This window comes from Cricetulus griseus, chromosome 2 (genome assembly GCF_003668045.3).
Source record: "Cricetulus griseus strain 17A/GY chromosome 2, alternate assembly CriGri-PICRH-1.0, whole genome shotgun sequence".
Classification (NCBI taxonomy): Eukaryota; Metazoa; Chordata; class Mammalia; order Rodentia; family Cricetidae; genus Cricetulus; species Cricetulus griseus.
This window is the reverse complement of record NC_048595.1, coordinates 356,436,960-356,455,217: the sequence shown is the minus strand read 5'-3', so window position 1 is coordinate 356,455,217 and position 18,258 is coordinate 356,436,960. Positions and strand designations below refer to the sequence as shown.

At 44.4% G+C, this 18,258-nt stretch overlaps 1 protein-coding gene across 5 annotated transcripts in view; it reads right to left on the bottom strand.

The window, feature by feature from the left end:
- Positions 1-18,258, bottom strand: part of Myo10 (myosin X) — a 207,136-nt gene that overhangs the window by 150,737 nt on the left and 38,141 nt on the right. For 3 of the 5 annotated variants that reach the window (XM_027400037.2, XM_027400038.2, XM_027400039.2), the window contains one exon: positions 8,212-8,310. The exons of the other annotated variants lie outside the window; for them this stretch is intronic. In XM_027400037.2, the coding sequence (XP_027255838.1) occupies positions 8,212-8,310 (99 nt within the window). The remainder of the gene's footprint in view (positions 1-8,211; positions 8,311-18,258) is intronic. 5 annotated transcript variants of the gene reach the window in all.

Genomic DNA, 18,258 nt, shown 5'->3' with positions numbered 1-18,258 from the left:
GAAAAGCAGGTCACAGTGTCAGGAAAACCAAAGCCCTGACCCCAGGTAGAGGCCATCTGCTCTCTCTTTAATGTGTGTATATTTTACTCAGTCTTCACTGAAACCAGTAAATGCTCCTATCAGAGACCTTATCGCCTTCTTTACCACTAAGAGGCCAGGTAGAGGGGGTCCAGATGCTCAGACAAAAGGAGATAGGCTGTGAGGTCAAAAGCCTTTTTCTAGAAGACAAGGACCGGAAGAAGTAAATGGGATTCCAAATCTACTTAATGTAAATTCAGTTCAGTGAACGGGAAAGCAATCCCAGAAATCAGGGAAGCCTACCAAGTGGAAATCGACAAGGCGGCTGGAAGGATGCTGTGCCCTTGGCAAGCTAGGACCTCTCCAACACTGGACACTCCCCGTATTCCCTGGCACAATAGCATGGCTGAAAGTGTTTGTCACTGGAAAGGGCTCTCGTTTCAACATGGCTGCTCAAGTTTATAAAGCAGTAACCCTCTACTGTGGGATAATCCTTCTGTATGCTCTGAAGATGTATTCCTCAAATTGGTTAATAAAGAAGCTGGCCTATAGCCAGGCTGAATAAGGCTGGGCGGGAAAGCCAACCAGAGATACAGGGAGGAAGGAAGGCAGAGCTGAAAGAGATGCTAGCCAGCGGCCAGAGGAATAAGCTGTGCTAGAGAACAGGTAAAGCCATGAAGCCACGTGACAAAATACAGATTAATAGAAATGGGTTAATTTAAGTTATGAGAGCTAGTTAGTAATAAGCCTGAGCTATAGATCAAATATTTTGTAATTAATATAAGCTTTTGTGTGATTATTTGGGACTGTGCAGTCAGGACAAAAGAAAAGCTCTGGATCCATTTACAACCCTCAGGTTCTATTCTTTCAGACTTTGAAAGAAAGATTTAGAAAAAATTCAAATCCCACTAAGTATCACCCCTCCTAGAAATGAAAAATATAGCTTATATGTTTCTAGAGTTTATCCAATGAAATAATTCCCTCAAGAGAAGACTTCCTGCCATACTGTTATCTAATTCTGACCCTCTGAATGCATGTGTGTGGTTTACAAACTTCTTGGGTAGAATTTACATGGTGAACTCCTCCCCACCCTATGATTCCTGTATATGTTGCTCTTGCTCCTGCTATCCATAGTCCTTTAAAACTGAGAACATTGGGCTGGTGAGATGGCTCAGCCGATAAAGACTACCTGAGTTTGATCCCCAGAACTGGTAATGTGGGAAAGAGAGAACTAATTCCTGTAAGATGTAATTCCTTCTGACTTACACACACACACATACCCTAGTACTTGAAAGGTTAAAGCAAGAGACCACTTGATTAAGAGCTCAGGGGTTGCAGATCTGACTAGGGAAAAGATGCTTGCACTGGAGTTCAGATTCTCAGCATGCATGCAGAAAGTCTAGTGCAAAGGCACCCTGTGAGTTCTCCGGGGAGGCAGAGACAGGCAGACCCTGGGCACTTGCTGGTCAGCTTAGCCAATAACTATGCCAATAGCTCCTGGCTCAATGAGAGCACTTGTCTCAAAAAGTGCTAAGGTGGAGAGCAGTTGAGGAAGATGCCTAATTTTGACCTCTGGCCTAGACACACATCCACAAGGCAGATTCAGTGACAAAGAAAAAGCACAAACCACCACAACAAAAACCAACAACAGACCACAACTTCTTTATTAAAATATCACAATAACAGATCTAACGGAGTATACAACATTCTAATGACTTGCTTGGCTTTATGCTAATTATAAGCAGAACATCATTCTTTCATTCCAGATTTTCTGAGTATATCTACAGGCCAGGCTCTATCCCCAGGGTCTGGGGGATGTAACAACCACAAGTGTCCAGCCTTTTGGAGAGGAGGGTGAGATTCGTACCTGGGCTGCTGTCAGGAGGAACTGATTCAGATGGAGGAGTCTGACAGGCTCACATGGGTATGCTTCTCCTGGAAGGTGGGCAGAAACAGCTCTGAAGGAACCAGACTCCCAGGAGGACAAGGGACAGCACAGGCTTAGCCTTCTCAAGGGTTCTATTCTAACTTATAATGAGGGAGTTTCCATATAGCGCTAAGCATCTGAGCGAACACACACGTTTTTTCTGGAACAAAAAGTACTAATAAACCAGCAAAACCTTTTGTTTTCCTATATTCGGAGAGCAAAAACTAACGGAAACATTTAACTCAAAAACTGATGGAAACATTTAACTCCATCTCTGAGCCACAGGAGGCCAAACTAAATTCCTGGAAGACATCTAGAGAGTCCGTGTCACATGGTACTCGCAGAAAAAACTCACAAAACAGAACCAAAAACAAAGCTCAAGACCAAGTAAGTAGAATGAACTGTCTTAAGTCCCACAGGAGTTGGGTCTCTAGAGAACAGACCTCTGGCTCCATGGCTGCAGCTTCACATGCATCTCAAGGATGGGCATTTCCAGGATATAACAGCACAATGTGGGGGAAAAACAGAGATGTGGTGGGGCACACTTGTAATCCAGGTACTGGACAGGTAGAGACACAGCGCCATGGAGTCACTGGCCTGCCTGCTGAGACTATGTGGGAATTACTAACCAACAAGAGACCTTGCCTCAAAAGTCTCTCTCTCTCTCTCTCTCTCTCTCTCTCTCTCTCTCTCTCTCTCTCACACACACACACACACACACACACAATTTTAAGACTATATAAAAGCCAGGGGCCGGGCCGTAATGGTGCACGCCCCTAATCCCAGCACTTGGGAGGTAGAGGCAGGCGGATCTCTGTGAGTTTGAGACCAGCCTGGTCTACAAGAGCTATTTCCAGGACAGCCTCCAAAGCCACAGAGAAACTCTGTCTCAAAAAACAAAACAAAACAAAACAAAAAGCCAGGGACTTGCACCTGAGCTAGATGAAATCTCTAGACCCTTGCCTCTTCGTCAGCATTTGGATTTTTAGAATCATGCCATCCTAATGACACACAATTTAACAGTTTTACTTTGATAGCATGGATGTTGTTCCTAAACTCCATTCCTTCCATCTTCATAAATCATGCTATTTCCTGGCAAGCCTCCCTTCTGCCCCACAATTCAATAGCCAGCACTTCTCGGGCTATCTGGAGAGGGGGTGCACTGGATGCCACTCCCTACTTTGCGTCTCAGCAGTACAAGGAGTTGGTCCCTGACATCTCATTCTCTGAAGCTGCAGACTCCACCAAGACAGCTGTGTGGTTGGACAGTGGGCCTAGCATGTGAAGATAGGCATGAAGCCTCCTGGCTGTCGAAGGCATGGGTGTTCCTGTGCTTCAGAGATGACAACTCAGCTTAAGTGTCCAAAACCTGCACAGTCCCTTCTGACTACTGACCACTAGGATTAAAGCCACTGAGTTCTAGCTGTCCAGTCCCAGAGACTTGCAGGGCTAGCTGTGACAGATGACATTCTGTGGGCTGCCCTGCTGCTTGGGCCCAGCCTTCCACAGGCCTGGGGGAATCTCTCCAGGAGACAGGAGCATGCACAGGTACTTCACTGAGGAGCAGGAGTGAAGAGGTCAAAAGCTACCCATGTTCACAACATGTTCAGAGGACACAGGACATTTATAAATGAGTGGAAGACAAAAGAGTTTCAGGAGGGCCTGGAGAGATGGCTCAGCGGTTAGGAGCACCAATTGCTCTTCCAAAGGATACTGGTTCAATTCCCAGCACCCATATGGCAGCTCACAACTGTCTATAACTCCAGTTTTAGGGGCTCCAACACCTTCACACAGACATACATGCAGGCAAAGCACTAATGCTCATAAAATAAAAATCAATTAATTAAAGAGTTTGGGGGGTGGAGCAACAAAAAAGTAGCTAGGGAAAAAAGAAAGCAAAAAAAAAAATCTTAAAAAGTCACTACACTAATTAGCTCATTCCTAGGTTGCACACAGAATTAGGCTCATAGCATTAACTATACAGCAGTGCAATCTAGGAGGTCAAACAGTTAGGTTAGAGCTGGCCTTAATGGGAGGTGTGATTATTAGGAATTAGTGTGACTGGAAGAAGTCTTTGTCAGGGTAGAGACAAGGCAAAGACCCTAATGGCTTTCCCTGGTGGTGTAATAAAGTGAGAATGGCCTTTTAAACTCAATCTAATTATGCTTGTTGGAAATCAACAGAAAAGGAGATGAAAGAGGGCACTGACTTGTAGATTTTGGGTAATTATATTCCCCGCCAGTAAATATCTTAGAAGACCCAGGATAAAGAGAGTGCAGGCAGAAAAGCATTGTAATCCTTGCACACGGTAAGTAATAGCCTTGATGAAGTTGACTGAAGTAAATTAAACAACAAACAACCCCTTAAACTACAATTAGTAAGTTGATAACACTGTAGGATATCTCAGAGCAATGAAATCAGACATTCTCTAGACAAGGATAATACAGTATTTCCAACTCCCTTAGTGAAAAATCTAATTGAGAATGTAGTACTCATTTCTACACTTCCCAGGAGGGTGACTGTCTGTACACTTCATGCATGTTCTAGAAGACACAGAGCCCAGTGCGAGCTCGCACCCTCTCAGGGGATGATCTCGGCTACATCTGCACTCTGCAGAAACAGAAATGGTGACATGTTATGTAATCTCCTTTTACAAAACTGTCCAGAGAGTGCTGTCCAAGAACCCCAAGGTGGTGTAAAAGAAATGCCCCTGCCACCTATGTTCGGGCCTTTTGAATACTTGTTGGTGATGCCATTTAGGGGACATGATGGAACCTTTGGGAGAGCACTGGAGTAAGCATGTCACTGGGGGCCAGCTTTGAGAATTTACACCCTCCCCCACCTGCAAATGGCTCTGTTCTGTGTTTGTGGTTGAAGGTGTGAGCACTAGGCTACAGGATATGTGCTGCTTCACCAGCCTCTGTTGGTTCTTGGCCCAAGCCTGAATCCCTTCTTTGAGCCCTTTGAGTCGTGCCTTGCTTTTCCCACACTGGGAACCCTGCAATTCCTACATAAATTGCCATGCTAATTATACGTGTTATATTTGGAGTGACAGACTGGATAACATAAATCATATAGTCAGCAACCAACTGAAGATTTAGAGGTCAGGATTCTGTGTTGTCTTTTTAATTTAGGTGCACATTATTCTGGTTTAGTCCTTGCTAAGCCCGAGCTCTATAAATACTGTTAAGAGTGACATTCCACTATCTAGCCACTGAGAGCCATCGCCTACCCACCAGGGCCAGCAGAGGATTCACGTGGCACAGGCTGTGACCACAATTCACAGCCACAGCACTGAAAGTCAGAGTTGTCCCAAATGAGTTGGGACTAGAAACAAGACAGGAAAGACAGGTTGCTAAGTGGAAGAAGCTAGACAGTGCCACTCACATGAAGTAGTTATCAAAATCAAAGATGAAAGAAGTAAAGCTACTCACCAAAGACCAGGGACAGAAAGGAGTGTGTGTGTGTGTGTGTGTGTGTGTGTGTGTGTGTGTGTGTGTGTGTGTGTGTGTGTGTGTGTGTTTAGGGACATCTAGAGTGCCAGTATTGTGAAAACAAAGGTTCTGAACATAGGCCACAGAATGTGAAGCTATGTAACTACTGGAGTGTACAATGGAGAGCAGATAGGATGCCTTCAAAGGCTGTCACATGCTTTATTTTTATTTATGTGTTTCTGTATGTGTGCACACCATGTGTGTGGGGGTGCTCAGGGGCCAGAAGAGGGCGCTGGATTTCCTGGAACTGGAGTTACATACAGGTGGTGGCAAGCCACCTTACATGAATCCAGGGACCCAAATTCCAGCCAGTGTTCTTCACCACTGACCATCTTTCCATCCCAGGTTACCTGTTTTCATCATGATTTTATTTTAACTTAAAAAAAAAAAGATTTGGAATCAAAATGAAACTGAACAAAAAAAGGATGGTAATAACATTTATTTTATATAAGTTTCATCAACATAATTACACTAATGGCATGCTGTTTAAATACCATTTTCCCTTTTTACATCCTCTGGAGAAGAGCGTACAGGACTTGAAAGCAACTGAGCACTAATGGGGAAAGTTGGAGGAGAAGCAAGACAGCAATGGAGAGGCAGACAGCAATGGACAGACAGACAGTAATGGAGAGACAGCAATGGACAGCTAGACAGCAATGGACAGACAGACAGTAATGGAGAGACAGACAGCAATGGAGAGGAGACAGCAATAGAGAGACAGACAGCAATGGACAGACAGACAGTAATGGAGAGAGCAATGGAGAGACAGACAGCAATGGACAGACAGACAGTAATGGAGAGACAGCAATGGACAGCTAGACAGCAATGGACAGACAGACAGTAATGGAGAGACAGACAGCAATGGAGAGGAGACAGCAATGGAGAGACAGACAGCAATGGACAGACAGACAGTAATGGAGAGACAGCAATGGAGAGACAGACAGCAATGGACAGCTAGACAGCAATGGACAGACAGACAGTAATGGAGAGACAGACAGCAATGGAGAGACAGAAAAGCACTGACCAGTACTGTTGGGTAAAGCTAACATTTCGGAGGTGCCCCTTCCTTCCTTAGTTCCTGGCTGACAGATCACACGATATTACCAGATGCTCTCGGGGAGGCAACTAAACTGGGCAACAGCAATGCCCATGCTGCAGACGGCCTTTAGATGCCTGGTATCTTTGCCGAATTCCCAGACCCCCAGATCTACCTGGTAAACAATGAGAGTTGGTCTGAGACTTCAAATGAGGGAGCAACAAGACTGGAAAGCAGTCCAGTGTCGTGACTGCTTACAAACCAGGATTCGAGAAAGGTTTGCCAAGTGGGCCATCCCTGTGAAGTTTAGACTGACTGGGCACCCCTTCCACCTCAGACCACAGAGAACTAACCTTCAACACAACTGTCAAGCCAAATGGCTGCTGTTACTTCATGTTTCAAATCTGTGTGGAGCAGATGAAGTCCTGAGGGAATGTGTACTGGTGACCTGAGCACAGCCACATCAAGGACCCCAATACCTCCTACCCATGGCTCAGGAGAATGGAGATGCCTTCCTTCACTAGGTCCCAGTTCGGATGCTGACAATGTGTGCATGAAGTATCAAACATAGCTTCCTGCTGAAGGATGACTGCAGCCTGAGACCACTCCCCTAACAAGATCCACCTACCCAGATTAGCCAACCTGCCTCCTAAGTCAATGCTGAGTTTCCTGGATTCTACAGGTGCATCTCCATCAGAGCCCATGGACCGTGTCCATCCCAGCTTTTCTGTATGTGTGTCTGTCTTCCTTCATTCCCCATCACTGCAGTCATGGTGATCCTTAAGCCATGCAGGTCAGGGCTCTGAGAGTGACCAGAACACCAGTACCCTAGACTCTTGACAAGCATGCCACTACTTCAATCTGTTGTAAACTATAGGCTGAATGCTAGCGCATGCCCACTATCCCAATACATACATTCGAATCGTAACCCTAGTTAATGCCCAGGATACGGGCATCAGTAGGTGGGGCCTTAGTGCAGTGAGGGTGGAGTCCTCAGGATGAGATTATTGCCCCTATAAAAGAGATGCAAGAGCACTGCCTTGGGCCTCACACAGCCTGAAGACACAACAAACCATACCATTGTGAACCAGGAAGTAGAATCCTCCCCATACACTGAACCAGCTGGGGCCTTGACCTTGAACCTTTTAGTCTCAATAACTGTGAAAAGAGGATGCTGCTGTTTTTAAAAGCAGCTGTCTGTGGTGTCTGGTCTTGCCAAATGACCACACAGATGATACTATGGAAGTTTAAGGGTATCAAGAGTCAAGGACAAGAAAAGCAATCATTAAACATCAATCCTTTGAGGTTTGCTCATAGATTCTACCAGGATGTCCCATCTTTTAACCTGGCAACACGATGGCATCTGTAAAGTGCATGTTCAGGAACCATGCAGTCAAGTTAGAAACAATCCCATAACAGTGTAGGCTAAAATCTCATATTGCGCTGGGCTGCATTCCAACTTGAGGTGGAAAAGGGACCAGGAAGGAAAGTCAGCAACTGCTGTGTCCTTCTACCCCAAACTAGTTGGGACTCTCCCTTTGCAAGGACAGTGTCATACCCATCATACGCACTGCACACGTTCTGAATGCCATGCCCTCCTGGGTTCTGATTTATCACTTAGGAAAATTAACAAGAGTCAGTCTGTATATGTTTGTGTGTGTAGAGGAGCCGAAAGTGCCCATGGGTGAAGCAGAGTGGAGTGTACACTTCAGCAAGCAATGGGGACTTGTTCTCACCTGCCCATAGTCTGTCTGGAAGACCACGACGCCTTCTGCACAGGAATTTACAGTACTTGGAAAATGCTGGCCATTTTCTCTCAGCCAGACCCGTGTTCCCTGGAAAGAAAACAAAATTGAATTATGAATTCAAATGGTATTCTGTCACAAATCACGCTCTCAAAATCACCACAACTCCTATAGAGCTCTAAAAAGCCAGTGTAGGACCTGGAGAGAGGGCTCAACACAGAAGAGCACTGGCTGCTCTTTCAGAGGACCCAGGTTCAATTCCCTGCACTCAGGTGGCAGCTCACAACCTTTTGTTCCAGAGAATTTCATACCTTCTTTTGGCCTCTGTAGGCACCAGACACATGATGCACAGACTGATATGTAAGCTAAACACCCATAAACATAAAATAAATAAATAAATAATAAATAAATAGCATTTTAAAACTAATCTGTGTGAAAAGCAAATATCTTTCTCATGCAAGCAAAGTGATCTTTGAGAGCTTATCTACAGCCTTCTTCCATCCCTGGGTGTGACAAGTCCCACCAGGCAGACAAAGCAAAGAGGACAGCATCCCATGTCCCTACGGTGCACATGACACACCTGATGACCTCATTTGGTTTCTGGCACTCAGAAGGCAGGAATTACCATCACCTCTGCATAACAGAAGGAGAAACTGAGGTTTGCAGATAAGTACCTTGCCCAGCACGCTAAAAGTTGAACCTGGAGAGTAGGCGTTGGGGGATACACTTCTGTCCAGGTCACTATCTCAGTGTGATCTGGTGCCTCCCACCTTTCCAGGTCATGCTTCACATGTGTGTGTGCCTAAGGAACATTAGCCCACTTCACTAGCACTATTTGTAGTAAGATTCACAAGTTAACAGGAATCTTCTAAAAGAAGGACGAAACTGCCCAGTAAACTTAGTCTTTGGTGTGAGCTTTGCTAGGAACTAGACACCTAAAAGGCTGCAGCAAAAAACGACTATAGCTTCTAGAGCTTATGTTTTAACACTGGACATGTTTCTTTTTTAAACTGATCTCACTTCCATTTTTTATTGACCTGCCAAACAAATGACCAGTAGACAAATCAGTGCCCCAGAGAGGCCATAAATTACCCCTTCCAATTTCTACTTTTTTTTGTTTTAATTGCATTCTATTTTTAATTACATGCATATGTGCAGAGTGGTGTGCACTTGGGTCCAAGTACCCTAAAAGGCTGGGAGGAGGGGTCAGCTCCCCTGGAGCTGTAGTTACAGGGAAGGTTGTGAGCCTCCTCAAGTGGGTGCTGGGAACTGAACTTGGGCCCTCTAAAGAATAGTGTATGCTTGTAACCACTGAGCTGTCTCGTCAGCCCCCAACTGTTCAAATTTCTAAGGCTACAACCTTTCCACTTCACACTGGTGCTATTTGTCTCCTTAAAATAAATTGGACATGTGTGAGATGAAACCAAAAGAATCACCATTTAGGGAGTAGAACGGGGGCCAATGGGAATGAAGGAAGAAAGGGGGGAGGTCCGTGAGCTGGGGTGGGGACTTTGTATATTAAACTAAAAAATTAATTAAGAAAAAACCCTCCCCCATAAAAGAAACAACTCTATTACTCTGGTAAAAAAAAATAAAAAAATCATATACCAAATCCATTCAGAAATCATCCATCAGCAATTAAAATATAACAAAGGGATCACTTTAAATGGGAAGTCATACATTTAACATACATATAACTATTTTCTCTCTCTCATTCCTAAAAAGGGAAATCTGGAGGATGTTTGACATATTTCTTCCCTTTACACAGATGAGACCTTATTTAATATCTACCAGCCATGACCAAAGCCTTTGCTGCAAACACTGTTTTCAGGGCCCCAGGTAGTTCAGCTTGGCTTGTCAAGCTAAATGAGGGGTCCCAGCGAGAGTGGGTCATATGTTCAGGAGATTCAAGCATTTTTGAGATCAAGGTGGCCAGAAGACATAAGAGTGACAAAAGTCCCTTCCCCACTCCCGGACACACTTCATTCCCCAGTGAGCTTTTGACAGCCAGGACCCAGGGGAAGACCCTGTCTATGTAAGGCCCTCCATCTTGCTGCATATCTTGGCAGTTTTTAGTCATTTGTTCCATCCATAGTTCATTAGCCATTGCCCACACGGGACTGGAATCTTCCATAAAAAGGTGGAAAATGGCACCAAACACCAATATGAAGTGTCCTACTTATATCCTAGGCCTAGGCCTATTTAAAGAACATTATGTGCCAACTGGACCAAGTTCCTTTTCCTTGCAGGCCTGTCATGTCCCTTTGACTCCCTGCTTTGGTCTGAGACACTGGGAACACATGGAAAGTATGACACTAGGGCTGTCAGTCCTGATTTCTTTATTAGCAAACAGCTGCTTCCAAAGAGAACATTTACTTCAGACATCCGCTAAGACGGTTCTCTCAAATGTCACTTCATACATACCCTAACCGCAAAATTCTAGGAAAGGGCTTCCAAGTGCCTGAATGCCTTTATTCATTCTTTCTAATTTGTGCATTACAGACTGTAGTGCTTGAAAGATTTGAAAGTCCTCCAAACATGCATGCACATATACATACATGTACGTATACACACATGCACACACATATACGTGCAATATAGACATGTACACACATGCACATAAACATAGATATGTACACGTATTCACACACACATTCATGCACACAGATGAACGAACACACACAATTTTGACTTCACTAAGGTTAAAATATGAAACAATAATTAATTTTCATATTCATCCCAGAACCACAACTGGGTGCCATGACTCTCACCTGCATTTACTTTCAACAAAAAGAAACTCACAGGTTCACTTTGTCTATTAACTTTGTCTATTTAGTAAAAATGAAGAATCGTATTATAAATGACCAAATTAATATCAATTTAGCTCAGGGGATAGGGGAGATAATTTGGTAAAGTGCTTGCCATGAAAGCCAGACAGCCTGAGTTCAGAGCCCTGGAAAGCATGTAAAAAGCCAGGCACAGTGGCATACAACTTTAAGCCCAGTGCTGGGGCAGAGGTGACAGCAAGTGGAAACAGGAAGATCCCTGGGGCTTGTTGACCAGCTACTGTAAAGTAATTGATGAGCTTTAGGTTCAGGGAGAGACTGTCTTAGAAAACAAAGTGGAGAGTGGTTGGGGGAGACACCCAGCGCTGACCAGTGGCCTCTACACACACGCATGCATGCACTCATGCACTCACTCACGCTCACTTGCATGGTTGCACACACTCACATATATGCACATACAGCCCAGGGTTAATATAAATTTCCTGAGACCACAAGGAACACAACTTCGATTCTGTATGCAGTTTCTTAGCCGTAAAGTCTCGTCTCAGGTCTCTCTACCTCCTCTAGAAGCTCCCCACGGCTTTGTTGACACTGGCTCTCTGCTACCTGATCAAACACACAGCTTGCCTGTGTCCAAAGGTCTTTTTCAGTAGGTGTGAAGGGCTGCTGATAAGGAACCTTTAGGAGATTTCAAACCCAGAGTCTGCCAGTTTCCCCAAGTCTGTACCAAGCAGTTATCTGCCACCGGGAAGAGAGAAAATACACTCAAAACACTCTTTGTTCTTGGAAAATGTATAAACCCAGGCCTTTCACAGAATCTGCACTGCAAACTAAAACTATGAAATGGATATTCTTGTGCAGATCCATCCTGGTGGTTTCCCCGGAGTCCCCAATTGTTCTGCTTCCATTGCACCAGAGAAGGACACATATGCCCAGGTCTACAAGAGGCCACCCACAAGCACTTGGATTTAATAAGTTCACAAGCGGACATTTACCAGACCATCCAAATCTGAGCGGGGAAGGAAACTTTGCCCACCATATGTAAACTATTATAGTCTGACATTGTTAAATAAGGCTGATAATTTAATACACAATACAGGCAACCTACCATATGGAGAAAGCTCACAATTTGAGTAAAAATTGCTTTTATAAGCAAGCAGAACATGTTGAATCCTAACATACACATTTTATTAAAACTCAGACACGTTTTCCTCTTTAAAATCTGAGATGGATATTTGAGCGTTAAATTTAACAGCTAAAGGCTTTTGAGAATATAATACTCAGTAAGGTTTGTGCAACACAAAGCACTTGCATATAACTGCACATCTCCTTTGATCTTCAGAAGAACTCTGTAGAAGGGCAAGAGACACAATCCCTTTCTTCAAAAGTGGGGTTGATAGGAATTCCATTTTCAGTGGCCAGTGATTACCAAGAGAGAATTAAAAAAAACACTCTGCCAAATGTTGGTGAAGATGCAGAGAAACCAGAGTACTGGAAAGTACATCCTCTTTGTATGGTAGTTGGGCAACGTCTTAAAAACAAAAGCAAATAATCCAGGCCTCTAGACACACCTGTGAGTGGTTCTCTTGATTGGGTTCCGGAATATGGAAGTCCCACCTAAAGAAAGATGGCATCATGCTCTCGGCTTGGGTCCTAGACTGTATAAATAGTGTAATGAGTATTCATTATTCTTAGCTTCCTGGCTGCAGATACAATATAGCCAGCTGCCTCAAGCTCCTTCTGCCACGCCTTCCCCCCCCCATGATGGACTGTGACCTTGAACTGTGAGCCAAAGTAAACCCTTCCTTCCCCACAGTTGGTCTTATTGGGTATTTTATCACAGCAACAGGAAATGTGACTCAGACAAAGCCTTGTGTGTATTTACAGCAGTATTATTTATAACAACTAAATATGGAAAACAACTCAGACACCTATCAATTAGTACAGGGACAGAGAAAACATGGCAAATTAATATATGACCCCTCTATAGTAAGGAAAAAAAATCCCTGATATGTTCAATGGCTTCTCCAGTAAGGGTGGGTTTCAGAAACATTGTGGGGAGAGAAAGAGGCCAAACAAAAAGAATTGCGTATGGTAGGCTTCCATGTCACAGAATTTCTGGAAAGGGCAAATCACACACAGAAGGTACCTGGACTGTGCACAATTGCACAGATATGCCACAGATCGCTCAACTGTGCATCTATCTGCCTGCAGCATTTCAAATAATTCAAGATGTTTAAAACAATCAATTTACCAGCTTGAATACTTCCTACTGGCACTCAAATATTCCTAACCTCCCTGAGAAGGAAAAAACAAAAAACAAAAAACCAAGTGCATCTCTACAATTAAGCAATAGAGGAATCGAGACACACACCAAAAAGAAAATCCATAATGATTCAGTATAAAGACCATATGTTACACATTGAAACTCTTAAAACCTCATATTGAATTCATTTAGTCCCTACTCTGTGTTAACAAAGCCTGGGGCAGGCGAACCTAGGCCACTACCTGAGGTGTGCTCAAACCAAAGTCCCACCCAAGCCTGAGTGCAGTGTACAGTCACTACGCCACCAGCCCAAGGCTGAGTGGGGCCTGCTCAGTCACTACCCCACTGGAAAATGGATTTGTTTTTGTTTTTTTTGTTTTTCCAGAAAGGGTTTCTCTGTATTGTTTTGGAAGCTATCCTGGAACTCACTCTAGAGACCAGGCTGGCCTCAAACTCATAGAGATCTGCCTGCTTCTGCCTCCTGAGTGCTGGGACTAAAGGCATGCACCACCAATGCTGGCTGGAAAATGGATCTTAACCCTGGCCCACTGCCTGAGGGGCTGCAGTTGCTCCTCCCAAGGCAATGACTTTTATCAGGACCTACCTGGTCATACTCACTCATTATTCACTGTCTCCATGCCACCTTTGGGGCAAGATGAGGTAATAGCACAAAGCTTAAAATAATGAAAGTCTTTTGCCCCCAAATTCTTTTTTTTAAGATTTTATTTATTTATTATGTATACAATATTCTGCTTCCATGTATCTCTGCACACAAGAAGAGGGCACCAGATCTCATAATGGATAGTTGTGAGTCACCATGTGGTTGCTGGGAATTGAACTCAGGACCTTAGGAAGAGCAGTCGGTGCTCTTAACCTCTGAGCCATCTCTCCAGCCCTGCCCCCAAATTCTTAATCCCTGAAGAAGATGGTACCATCAAGATTTGGCCTACTGCTGTCCTTTAAAATCTCTCTCTCTCTCTCTCTCTCTCCCCTTCCCCCCCCAGCCCGTGTGTGTGTGTGTGTGTGTGTGTGTGTGTGTGTGTGTGTGTGTGTGTGTGTGTATGTGTGTTTCCAAATAGGGTTTCTTTACACAGAGAACTCACTCTGTAGACCAGACTGGCCTCAAACTCGCAGAGATCTGCCTGACTCTGCCTGCCAAGTGCTTGGATTAAAGGTGTGCACCATCACACCCAACTCTATTTCTCTTGACTTTAAAAGTTACTTTTAAAATGTTCCAGAAAGGAATAAATTTAACATTTGTTCTAACCACAGATGTACTCCACAGAGAACACATTAAGCCTACAGCACACACGTGGGTCTCAAAGCCAGGCCAGGGAGGCTGTACCTGCACTCTCACCTGGCTAGGTTAAGGTACCCAGATGAGGATTCTCTAGCAACTTCCAAGACACAACAGCAATTGGTTTCTGATGTGTGGTGTGCTTTTGTTCTTTTTCCTTAAAGAACTCAGAAGAGAATGTTTGCCTGCCATCCACAAAATCTGGATGCCCTGGTACCACATCAAATGGGTGTGGTGGCTCGTAATGCTGCAGTGATCTGAATGACATGTTCCACACAAGTCTCCGGCATGTGAACACTTGTTCCCCAATTAGTAGTGCTTGGGGAGGATTAGGAGGTGTGGCCTTGCTGGAGAAAAGTACATCGCTTCTGAGCTGTCAGAAAGACTTGTCATCCCCTGTCTTTGTTCCCCTTTGTGGATAGAGATGTGAGCTCTCGTCCGCAACTACAATGTCGTGCTAGGCCCGATACAGCCGTGCTTCCTGTTACACCACTCTGCCCATGGAACACTAAGCTCCAAGTAAACTCTTACTGATAAGTTGTTTGGACGTGATGTTTTATCCAAAAAAGAAAAGTAAGTAACAGAAACACCGTAACTCCACTGCTAGAGATGTGAAGGAAGGAGAAGGGCGAGAAGTTCCAGGTCATCCTCGGCCACACAGAGTTCCAGGCCTACCTCAGATACACTAGCCCCTGTCACCCCATCCTACCCCCAAATACTCAGGATTCACGTGACTTTAGAATGGATATGATAAATTAATATGAATATTCAAATCTATGAACAGTTCAGGGACCAAAGTTTTCCCATTTTTGCTTGCAACAGCCTGGCTTACAGGGTGCAGAAGACTGGCTGGTGGCAGCGGGCAGGGTCCTTGTTCCTAATGAACAAGGATTTGGATAAATGCATTGTAGTACTACGGCTCTAAACAACACACTCTCTCATGGGTTACAGTCCCATCCTCGCACACATACCAGGAGAGATTCCTTTTGAACATAGCAAGTGGTTTTTGTTTGTGGTTTTTTTTTCTCACACCCACATCAAGGGACACATAACTTTCACAACACCAACTTTCCACTACAGAGTCCTCACTGTCGGCACTACTTATATCTTGAACTAGATAATTCTTCGTTGATAAGGAGCTGTCCTAGTTGAGAAATAATTCTAGAGTCACAACTTTACAGCCATGGTGAAACTTTGAGTTTTATCAGCTCTCTGCTCTTGACCTAGTTCACTGAAAGTGGACTCTGTTGTCTCAAGTCTACGGAACGCAACTATCTCCCGAAGCAGAAACGAGGTAAAGCACGCCTGGAGCAGATCCAATTTCCGGTAGCATTAAAGCAGGGTGCACACAACAGGGAATGCTCTGCTGAAGTGTAATCCAACATGTGACAAACACAGGGGGAAGGCATGGGGGGGCTGGGCAACTGTTTGGTGGGTACCTAGGGGATGCTCTGCTTTCCCGATGCTCTCCTCACCATGCGCTCTGCTGATGTGGAGCTTGGCTTGGGTTTGATTTTAATGGAGATCCACCTGGTAATATCTGTAGAAGGATGGCTGGGACTGCACAGACATAACACATCCAAGGCAGTCTTTAACCTCAGGTGCTAAAATCTCTGCCCCCGCCCTTCAAGACAGGTTTTCACTGTGTAGCTCTGGCTGTCCTGGAACTCCCTCTGCAGACAGGCTGGCCTTGAACTCAAAGAAATCCACCCGCTTTGGCTGGGATAAAAGGCGTGCACCACCACCACCCAGCCTAATTCAATTCTCAAATGCTAGCAAACCCCAGTGTGAAACCCAGAAAGCCCAGGCTTGGCTCTAGCAAGAATGAAGAGTGGAGCAAAGGGTGTAAGTATTCATCCCAAATGAGCATGGAAAAAAAAAATACACCATAGGGCCAGGAGTCAAGGCCTGGAAGTTCAAGAGGACATTCCCGTGGCCACCTCCTTGTCCCTGGAGAAGGCCATGCTCTGCACTAGCGGGAACCTAGAAACAGAATAAAATGTACTGCAAATACTCTCCTCAAAGTACTCCTGGGCCTGGACATGCAGGTGTCCAACAGCAGCAGTGGCCTTCACACGGGATACCCCCAGCATCCTTCAGAAAGCTCGTGGAGGTGCAGTCCCACAAAAGCCCCTCCTGATTCACTTCCTTTTCTAAGGGCTGCAGGGACTGAACCTGGGGCTGGTAATTATTTGTGAAAAATTGACTCAGATTCAAAGTGGAAAAGTCTCAATGTGGCCCAAGGATGTTCTAGCTCTGAGTGACACATGGATGGCTTTTGACTCAACCCCAGGGAAGGATCAAAGTCAAGGATCATGCCAAGGTAGTGTCCCATACTCACTGCTGTAGAGAAAACTGCAATAAAGAGAGGGTCTTGAGGGAGAACTTTAGGAGCCTATGGCTGCTATTGTTGGAAATAAGTGGTTTAAGAATCCCAAATCTGCAGTGTTTTTTTTTTTTTTTTTTTTTTTTTTTTGTTGTTGTTGTTGTTGGTGGTGGTGGTGGTGGATGCAGAGCAATGACAGAAGTTTGTTTTCTATTTAGGTAACAGCTATTTACAGAACATGGAGAAACACCACTGGTACTCGCCTGGAAGTTTCACCCCACTGGCTAGCATTCCTTGTGTTGCAAGGAGCTGTCACATACTAGGGGAGGAGAAGTCTCACCAATCTCATCTAACTTCAAACTCTGTGAGGCACAATAACAACCCCCCTGCAGGACATATCCACTGGTACCTTAGTGGCCTGAATGTTATAGGAATAATCAACCAACCACTTTCTGCTTGGATTTAAGACCCACTTCATGATATGGTACCTGACACTGTTAATACCACCAATAAATAGACATGAGACAGGTCACAGACCCAGGGGGTAAACATATTACTATCATTCTGTGAAATGAACATAGCAATAAAAATACTCTCAATGATATATTACTGTGCCCATAGATCAGCCCTCATCTGAGGTGCCTCTTCTTGTGTCAAGTAAGAACTAACATAGAGATCCACAACTGGACAAAATGGAGAGTGAGAGACTTTTAACAGCTTACCCCTAAATGGGATGACTATATTACACTCATCAAGGTTAAGGAATTTACACAGTAGAGGGGGCAGAAATATATATGAGCCAGAGGTTGTGGATGACTTCAAGGAAACAGTGTTTTCCAGATTCAATGGAGCAGATGCACATGAGAATTCAGAGACTGGCAGCATGCTCAAAAGCTGTACAAATTCAAGCCAGAGAAAATCCCCACATGGAAAGGGGGCGATCGGCACAAAGTCCTACTCCTAATCAGGAAGCTATTCCAAATTGATGGCTGCTGGGATAGGGGGAAAAATCAGTTTTCTCCAATATGGTGTGATACTAAGTATATCAACCACACTTCAGGGAAGGCTCCATGCTCAGAAGTTAACACAAATCATACTCCATGTTTTGGTGTGTGTATGTGTGTGTGTTTTAAAGAGAGAGAGAGAACATGAGGTTGGTGGGCAGGGAGGTGAGGGAGGGTACGAGAGGAGTTGGGGGAGGAAAAATAATATAATCAAAATATACTATATGAAATTCTCAAAGAATATATAAAAACATTTTTGGTTGTGAACCTAGCCTTTAACAGCTGAGCCATCTTTCCAGCCCATAAAAACATTTTAAAAATGACTTCATAGACATAATCCCACTCCTTTTCCCCCAAAC